The sequence below is a fragment of the Amblyomma mixtum genome, chromosome 9 (genome assembly GCF_055824585.1).
Source record: "Amblyomma mixtum isolate Tamu chromosome 9, ASM5582458v1, whole genome shotgun sequence".
NCBI lineage: Eukaryota > Metazoa > Arthropoda > Arachnida > Ixodida > Ixodidae > Amblyomma > Amblyomma mixtum.
The window spans coordinates 55,830,612-55,840,518 of NC_143020.1; the positions used below are offsets into that span (position 1 = coordinate 55,830,612).

Below are 9,907 nucleotides of genomic sequence, written 5' to 3' on the forward strand. Positions count from 1 at the left end.
CCTGTATTATGAGTGTTCGCTAAGCCGGAATGCACGGGCACTGAACAAAAGCGCCCCCCCCCCCCCCCCCCCTGCACGTCGCGGAAGCCGCCTGTCATCATCGCTTGTATAAGGTTTCCCCACAAAGCAACGGAGCTAGGGATGGCGGTCCTCGCCCCATCACCTCGTCCGGAGGTTCTCTTTTTTTCACACATTAAGCTTCCTGTATAAGCTGGACGCTTTTCTGTTGACATCCACAGAAACTATCTGCTCCACGCAGCAGTATTCGCGCGTGACCGAGCTTAGTGTCGAGAGAGAGAGGCTCATTGAACTAGTTCATACCTTAGCAGAAGCCTGTCGTCTTTTACGTAACCTTCTTGCTCGAGGATACTGAACACGAAATAATCAGCAGTGACATATCCGTATTTGTTACTGAAAAGTTCTGGTCTTGAAAAGTATTCTGAGACTTCATTTTCGGGTTTGTAGATTTTTTCTATCTCTGAACCAGACACAGGATGCACAACACTAAGCTTGATGGTATGTGCGAATGGCCATCGGGGAATATCATCGATGGCGCCCTTGTGTATAAAAACAACAGCGTGCAATGAAACAGAGCCATTAGATTTCTTCAGGTGTACACCGGGCGAAATGCAGTATCCACGAAGATATACTTCATCGGATATAACTCGCACGTACCCTTCTGAATTTACAGTGCGTTTTTGTGCGCTCACGTTTTCGACGTTGATATGGCAAGACGCAGTACTGAGCGAAATGTGCGCCAGCATTTCCTGAAAACGGCGCAATGTGATGTATATGTTGTTGTGAATCATTTCGCGGTTTTCCTTCGCAACGCTTTCTACACTTTGAGCGTTTGCTTTATAGAGCTCACATTTCGAGAAACTTTGTTAAGTGTGCAGTTGGGCTTGTTCAAGCATTTTTTCATATTCTTTTTAACAGCGTGCTCGATGACACCCGCATTTCGCGCGAGACTATGGCGGTTTTGCTCTGCTGCGTCTACAAACTTGTCCTCTACGGCTTTTCTCAGAGAGCAGACATCGTGGCATAGCTCGTCAAGGTCTTGGCTCTGCGATTTGGTCTCACTGAGGATTTGCGTCACATCGGCCCTGATTTCAGTCACCCCCTCTTGAAACAACGTATTGAGCGTCGCTGAAGTGGTCGTTCCGTCTGATTCCTGGAAGTTCTCGAACGCGTCTGAGAGGCTACGGCTGCCGCAGCCTGATCGCAGGTGTGCGCAGGCATCGCTGCAAAGAATGGTTGCAGCACACCGAGGACAGGACGTACTATGGTGCCGACATTCGCTGTGCACGTGCTCGAGCAGCCCGGAAGCAGCCACCACGGCTCTGCAGCCAGCTTCTTCATTCCAGCACCGGACCTGCAAGGGGATGAATGTTGTTCTACAAAGCGTCGATATTCACTTGTATGCAAAAATCAATCTTCTGCCAGTGAAAACAGTGATAAAAGGAGGGAACTATATGTTGTAGCGAGAGCTACACAACGCTACCCTGTCGAGCATTGCGCCGTGAGCCTGGGAGGCCGATAGTGCGCATGCGTGAAACCAGCGAGGAGAAGCAGGTGCGCGGCGCATGACGTCATAGTTTGCCGCCACCGCCGCGCGAGGAGCCGCGCCGGCCCGACTACAGGCACTTTCCCACTTGCCCAAAAATCCGGCGAGCGAAGCGGATTCGGCCCCTTTTAGGTACGGACACACTGGCGGCAAGACGCGCGCGGCATGCCGCCGGCGGCAAGCCGCTTGCCGCGAAACCTGCCGCGGCGGCGGGTTGATCTGCCGCGCAGCGAATGGGTCGAGGAGCCATTTTCGGCGGCTTGCCGCGTGCCGCGGAGCGGGGAGACCAATGAGGGGCGCCCAGCTTTGTGACGTAGGAAGCGTCTGTGTCGCCACCTCTTGGCTCCTACTAAAGTTACATGCCAGCGGCTGCGGCGGTGCCGCGTACGCTCCTGCAGAATCGCGGACCTCGACCGGTTTGGCTCACGAAAGGAGCTTTGCGCGGCGGCGACTCTGCCGCCGAGTGTGGCCGTCCCTTTCGCGGCGGGGGTGGCGCCGCCAGCGGCATGCCGCGCGCTTTGCCGCTAGTGTGTTCGTACCTTTTGACGCCGAGCGAGGCGGAAAGCGGCGCGACCAGACCGATTTCCGTTGCGCGGCGACAACCAAGGCGGCGCCTTTCGAAGCCGGACCGCTCGCTTCGGACTGAATTCTCATTGTAGCTGCCTTTTATGCGAAGCATATTACTCGCACAACCGAGCTCTTCCTTGCTGCGCCGCGCACGGCCGCATAGCTACCACTTGACCTTCATCAGCGCACCACGTGATATGACGTCACAACAGCTGTGAAAGCTGGGGCCTCGTGCGCTCGCTTGCGGACGCAGCCGCCGCCGGCGGCCTAACTCCCGCTCCTACCGCTAGGAGATACTGACGTCACGCAAAAGGCGACGCACTCGTTGAGTCAGTTCAGCAGCGAGATGTCGGCCAGGGAGAGGGTGGCTCGCCAGACCGCAAAACTAAGCTTCGCATCCTAGGCTTAACCATAAGCTAAGCCAGGCCATTTTTTTTTTCAGTGCGTTCATTGGCTATAAATGGGGCACCGGTCTTTCGCTTCGTTTTACCTCGCCTCTAAGAAAACGTATAAGTGATAAACTTGATTTATTTTTTTTTACTCAGAGTGATGATTCTGCCGATTATAGGCATAAGATGACCTGGATGGTTTAGAATGGCGTAGTCGTCGTCTAAACTTAGAGCTCCATGGGTTGGCTGAAAGTCAGGGCGAAGATTTGATAAGCAAGGTGAATGAGATTGCTGAAAAACTGGAAGTTCGAGCTATCACAAAAGACGACTTTACCGCCATACATAGATTGCCTGGAAGCAAGGGAAGATACGACCCGTGATCAATCACTTCGTGCAGCAATCCGTCCGTGATTCATGGCTGTCAAAGAAAAAGGTTCTAAATGACGATAACACAAACCAGTTCATCTGTGAAAACATCACACGGGGTCTACCGGTGCATGAATCTAACACGTGCTAGTTTGGCTCTCTTCTGCAAGGTAAGCATACCAGCTTTATGGAGTGAGTCAGTTGGTGAATCAATCTGACTATATCTATTAAAAATGAATCTGATTGCTTTACTTTGAACTTGTTCTAGTTTACTTACGTGTTGTTTAGTAAAGGGAAACCAGAGAATATTAGAGTATTCTAGAATGGGCCTTACATGAGTATTATAGGCAAATAGGGCATTATAAGTATTAAGGTATTATAGGGTAGTATGAGTATTAGGGTATTATAGGGCACTAAGGCAGTTCGATTTTTTCTTGCAAAATAGAGCCGGTAACTAAGCGTTATAGAAAGCAAACTTATTCTTAAACTGCAAGAAATAAAGTACCGCTGAGGACATTCCACAATATTTATTATTCTTAAACAGGCATAAACCGCGAAAAATTTATTCAGACACCACACTATATATCGAAGCGACTGGACCGTTGCTTGAAGGTTCGTGAATTTTCTTTTAAGGCTTATGTAATTCGTTACTTTTTTTGCCACAGCTATTCGAGACTGGAACAATCTCGAAGGCAAACAGCGCAACGACGCAGACAGAGTGAAAGAAAACACAGGACAAGCGCTGACTCACAATTGAAATTTATTCAAGGAAAGCAGTACATTTTATAGAAAAAGTGGCCAACTTATCAGCTAGTACACAGAACAAACCCATGTTTCTACGTGGCATCGAGGTATGCAATCTCACTGTCATATAATGAAATAGATGGCTTACTGACGCATAACCTTGTTTTTTTCTTCATGTGATATGCTTCCATAATCTCACGTGTTAATCGGGACGGGTGTTTGTAGAGGATAGCACAGTAAGGCAATGAACGAAAACAAGATTGGCAGTCTCGAACATGGTCAACTAGATTATTAGATTTGTTAGCTTCCAGATCATTTGCATGATCTTTCAAACGTGTATTGATGCAACGCCCCGTCTGCCCGATATATATTTGTCCGCATTACATTGGGATGTTGTATACTACCTCTTCTGCGCATGGCACATACATTGTTTCGTGCTTAACCCCACAAGTTGTTTGAGATTATTTTCGTTGCTCAGCCTTTTTTTCCAAAACACCACAAACCCTTTTAAGTTGCTTGGGTGCGGAAAAACAACCCCTACGCCATACCTTTTTGCCACATTAAGATTATGTGACAGGCGATGTACATAAGGGAGAATGGCAAACTTTTTTCTTTCCTTCTCTTTTCCCGGACTAGGCACCAAATATGGATTCTTAAGCTTTTTGGCTACCTCGTTACAGCCCAGTAACATAACACTATCCGGGTATCCAGCTTCCTTTAACCTTATAACTTGTTCAGTGAAGCTATTGATTGCCAAATGGATACATAATTTTGATAATGAGGACAAAAGAGATGAGACCAGAATTCCTGTTTTAACTGTTTTGGAATGAAGCGATTTATAATTTAACAGCGGTTTACCCATCCTTAGATGATATTACTAACACACGCGTCCCGTCTCAACCTTCAAACTCAGATCTAAAAATTGTAGCTTGCTACCGACCGTGACTTCAGTGGTGAACTCTACACCTAAAGCATTTTCTTTAAATACTTTTAGTACGTCAGTCATGCGCCTAGAAAAGTTAGTTTTTTCTACAAAAATTACGAAGTCATCGACGTTACGAAAGATGCGTGACGCCATTCCAGACAGATTTTCCTGGATGCCACGATCAACAAAGGACAAAAAAATGTCGCTAATCACTGGTGCCACTCTAGATCCAATGCAAACACCCGCTGTTTGGGTATACAGTGTACCGTCCCATTCCACGAACATTGACTTTAAATAAAAAGACAGCAACTCAAGAAAGCTAGCCACAGAAATGCCACACCCTCCAATAAACTGTTCAACACTGTCAATTGTTACACATTTTGAAACCACCTTCATGAATACATTGTGAGGGTGGGAACAGAACAAATCGACCACGTCAATACTGAACACTGTACAGGTGCCGTCAGAAGTAAATGGAAGGCGGATTTGTCAAAAAAATTTAATTTCTTTAAATCTAAAGCATAATGATCCATGTATGTTGGTGCACAGTCCAATTCACAAAATCACAATTAGGCTGAACATATGTAATCAAGGATGCATGAATTGGGGCGGCAATGATTAAATTTTTTCTTTAATATTGGCTTCCATTTACTTTTGACGGCACCTGTACATGAGCCTGGATTTTATGTCGCAGAAAATTTACCACACTTCCAGAGTTTCGGACTCTGAATGGGTCTTTAATAGCCAACGTAGCCAAAAATTTCAGTAAATACCCTGAAATTTCGTATTGCCAAGTGCTCCTCTCAGTTACAATAGCCCGAAATGGCATACCATCTTGGTGCGACTTCGCTGAGAAAAAATCCTTAAACTAAGTCCTGTTGCCTTATTGACACTTGCTTTAAGCCGGTCTAAGTTCATAGCCTCCAGCAAGCGCAGAGCTCCGGCTTTTACCTTTCCTGGTTTTGTCGAAACCGGGACGAAGTTCTTCTGCACAGACTCCATCGCTTTCAAAGAAAACATTGTTTTCGGAAGGACCACAAAACATCTTTCCTTATCAGCTGTCAGTAGCCTCAAATTATTTGAATGCAGGAAATTGACGAGAGAACCGTATCCCTACCTATATTTGTCAGTCTGTGTTCTTGACAAAACCGCGGTACACTCCTCAACGCATCTCAGTTGGTAAGCGTCCTGTGCGAGATGCGAAATCGACTGGGCGATAGTCACCTTATCCTCTTTTCGCAGATGCGGCTTTATGCAGAACTTTGGTCCCATTTGTAGCAGGCTCTCGTGCTGTTGTGAAATAGGTGTTTCACCCAGAATCATGACTCTTCCTGGTTGCTGCGGTGTCTTCCAAAAGCAGTACAGGTAACCGCCCATTATTGGAAATTGATGGTTTCACACTAGTCCTTGGCAGGGCCGGCCTTCGCGAACACATTTTCAATATTGTTCAGGTTATCTGTGCTGCTTGGCTCATTTCGCTACCCTTTTCTGCTCCCCCCCCCCATGTCCCACCCTTTCAGGTATTTTCAGCTGACGTCAAGCTCATATTTCGGTACCCTACACGGCCAAACATGCCCAAACTCATACTTTTTCGGCGCTATGAGAAAAAATGATTCACAGTCCAAAAAAAAAAAAAAACTGCATGGAAGCGTACTGACTTACCTCTCTCTTCAACACTTGACCTGCAGGAAAGTCCTTCCAGTCAGCGTCATCCTCGTCGTGGCACTCGTACCCATCGAGAGGACATACGCGCAGGTCTTCCTGCGCGCACTGTTCGTAGCAAGACTCGCACAGGACGTGCATGCAGGGCAGCAAGGCTGTCCTCTTGCGCACCAGTCCGCAGGCGGAGCATACCTTGTTGTGTGGAATGGGCTTGACGAACCTCAGGGGCCTCCAGTCTAGTTCCGGAGAGAACCCGACCAACGTGCACTGCTGATTTCCAGGAGGCATCGCTCGCCACGCCCGCTCACTAGAAGGGTAGCTCGAAATTTTCCTGTCCCCGCGAAAAATATTCTTTTATTTCTGCCCCTTCCTCGGCGGTCGTCATAGCGACAATCGTTGCTTATCGGCGGGCATGTCAGCAAACCTATTGCTGACTTCGCCCGTGGCGCGTTTCATATCTGTTTGCGACATCCGCCGACTGGTGAGCAGCACACTGATGTTTCATCGAACGAGAAAAATGCGAATGCCTTTTTTTTAGACGGAATGGCTGCAAGAAAAGCGAAGAGTACAGTCGCGATCAATTTGAAGGTGATCGCGCGAGCATCCACCGGCGGGCCTTTCAAGCTGCACAGCAGCCGATATCGGAAGTGCGACGATAACGATTGCGTTGCCTTCTTTCCCTCGCAGGCTCTTCCTGGCTACAACCGTCACCCCTATGACGCCACCTTTTCTCTGTGCTTGTTCTCTTTCATGGAAATCATGAGTCCGCGCCGTTGCCTCATATCATGGCCGATAATATGTTCGGAATAAATTTGAAGGTTATCGCATGAAGAGTGACGAATCTTTAAGACAGCGTCTTCGCGTGGCACATTTTTACCACACAAATGCAGAATTATGATAGCTTCCTTCGCCCTTTGGCTGTTCATTGAAGCACTGAAGCACGGCAATGAAAATGCCGCGTAAAGCGGCGTTTTCTAGCATAGGTTGACGCTCGCACGATTAACTTCCAATTGATTGAGTCCGGTCTAACAGAATACACAAGGTTACGACGCCTGCGTATCTGTCTGCTGACGCTTAAAAAAACAACAACCCAATTTAGGACTTCCTTGAAGGGAGTGACAGCAGCTCAAGGAAGAGCGAAAAGAGAGAGGGAAGCTACTCTGATGTTGCCCTCACCACGGAAGGTGATGACGTAACGTGGCGCTTCTTCTTGCCTCGGTCGCCGCTCGAGCGATCACCTTCATATTGATCGCGACTGTACATTACGAAATGTGACACTGTACCTGAGTGAACCGTCAAGGCCGCTGATTCGCTATGGCATCGCCTTGGAGATTCATGTTTTAAGATAGAAACTGCGATGCGGTGCTGCAATGTGTGCTCGAGAGCACAATCACGCCCGTCGGGGCCGACTTATGATGAAAGGGAAAAGCGGGACTAGCCTGTTAACATTTAGGGTCACATAGAAGAACCCCTGCTTTGGTCGAAGTAATAACGACGACCTCCACAACAGCGTCAGCGTGAACGATAGCTTTGGACTGGGACATAGTGACCCATTAACCATTTCTTTATGTGGGCTCATATTGGACAACCATGCCCCTTGAAGGGACCTCAAATCAATTAGTACACTAAATTCGAGCCTTCGATAAAGAAAAAGAAACGAGCCCTTTTCGTAAATAAATTTGTTTTGCGGAAACGGAATGACGCAATATCTGTATCCTATATCTCGGTGGACACCTGAACAGCGCCGGAAGGAAAGGAAGGAAGGTGGGAGTGCAACAAGAAAGAGAGAAAGAGATGCCGTAGTGCAGGTCTCCGGAATAATTTCAAACACCTGCGGATCTTTAACGTGCACTGACATCGCACAGCACACGTTTAACAAACAAGCGTTTAACAAACAAGCAACACTCTGGCGCAGACTACAGACACACTCTCTCCCCTCACCCTTTACCCTAGCACACTATCATCCCTCCTTCCCCAATCCGACATGCGCCCACCTCTCCTACACGCCCACCTCTCCAGACCTCACGTTCGCACATCGCCTCCCTCACGCCACATGGTGCAACACACAAGAGAATCTTGGTAGCGACCATTTCATCATCGAGATTCTCTTACACATTTAACTACATTGCAGGCCTCCCAGAGGCTCCACTCTTACAAAGTGGGACTCTTTCCGCTCATGTAGAACAGCACGCACTTTCGTCCCCATCACGGACATCACCGCATGGACCGAGCAGCTAAAAAACGATGTCCGATCCGTAACTTGTACTCTACCCGAAGATTGCCCAAGCGACACAATTGACTCCCGCCTCCTACATTTATGGGAGGCTAAAACAGGCCTATAGCGCTGCTGGCAAAGGCAGCGATGGAACCGGACACTTAAGCGTCGCCTCGCCCGCCTTAACAAAGAGATAGAAACACACGCAGCGAATCTTTCACGTCAGAACTGGGAATCTATCTGCAACAAGCTTGATGGCAATATGAGTGTGCCTCAGACCTGGACCCTTTTTCGGCACTCAATAGACTCCCCTCACTCTAAGACCGCCCAGAGACACGCCCTCACAAAACTCATGCATACTTCACATATACCTCCACCAGACCTCCTCCAAGACCTTCGAAATCAATACTTCCCCACATACCCTCCTGCATACCACCCTGATTATACAGGCCCCCCTAACGACCAGCTTGACCAACCCATTACAGAAGCAGAGGTCCAGGCTGAACTCCAGACGCTTAACACGTCCTCAGCCCCCGGCCCAGACGGGGTACATAACAAGGCTCTCAGGAATCTCGACGCACAATCGATTGCTCCACTTACAGAATACTTTAATGAGTGCTGGCGACTGGGTACCCTCCCACCACAAGGGAAAGAGGGGAGAGTCATTTTCATACCCAAACCTGGGAAACCTCTGCTTACTTCTAACCTCAGACCCATCTTCCTCACATCTTCTGTTGGCAAACTCATGGAGCATGTACTCCAGCGCAGGCTTTCCCAATACCTAGAAAGCAACAATCTCATGCCCACTAGCATGTTTGGATTTCGACCAGGGCTTTCCACACAGGACGTCTTCTTGCAGCTAAAACATCACATTCTCGACTCACAGACCTCCGACACTAAAGCTATCCTAGGGGTGGATCTCACTAAGGCATTTGATAACGTTACACACTCAGCTATCCTAGAAAACCTTACGACCCTGGGAGTCGGCGCCAGGATGTACAACTACATCCGAGACTTCCCCAGCCACCGCACAGCCACGCTTACCTTCGGCGACCACAGCCTACCAGGGATCACGCTGGGAGCACGAGGTAAGCCCCAGGGAGCCGTCCTCTCCCCTATTTTGTTCAACATAGCACTTCTTCACCTACCACAACAGCTAGCTCAAGTTCCCGACATCCATTTCAGCCTCTACGCCGACGACATCACCGCCTGGGCAAACCATGGCAGCGATGCCGAAATAGAATAACACCTACAATTGGCACTAACTACCATCGACGCATATGTACGGGAGCGTGGCCTTACCTTCTCCCCTTCAAAATCGGAGCTTTTCCTCAACCGGCCCAAGCAACACGATTCAGTCAATGCACCCATTTCATTCGCCCTAGGTACCCATCCCATCCCACTAGAACACAAAATCCGCGTGCTAGGACTGGTTCTCGACTCCCACGGTGCGCACAGAGCAGTCATAAAGACAC

The 9,907-nt window shown here is 48.5% G+C and overlaps 1 protein-coding gene across 1 annotated transcript; it reads right to left on the reverse strand.

The window, feature by feature from the left end:
• Positions 1–472: 472 nt before the first annotated feature.
• LOC149329115 (TNF receptor-associated factor 4-like) lies at positions 473–6,505 on the reverse strand. The gene is made up of 3 exons (XM_089559178.1): positions 6,218–6,505; positions 1,118–1,372; positions 473–478 (listed from the first exon to the last, which is right to left on the reverse strand). Exons 1-3 carry the CDS (start codon positions 6,503–6,505, stop codon positions 473–475), a joined length of 549 nt encoding a protein of 182 aa, XP_089415304.1.
• Positions 6,506–9,907: the final 3,402 nt, after the last annotated feature.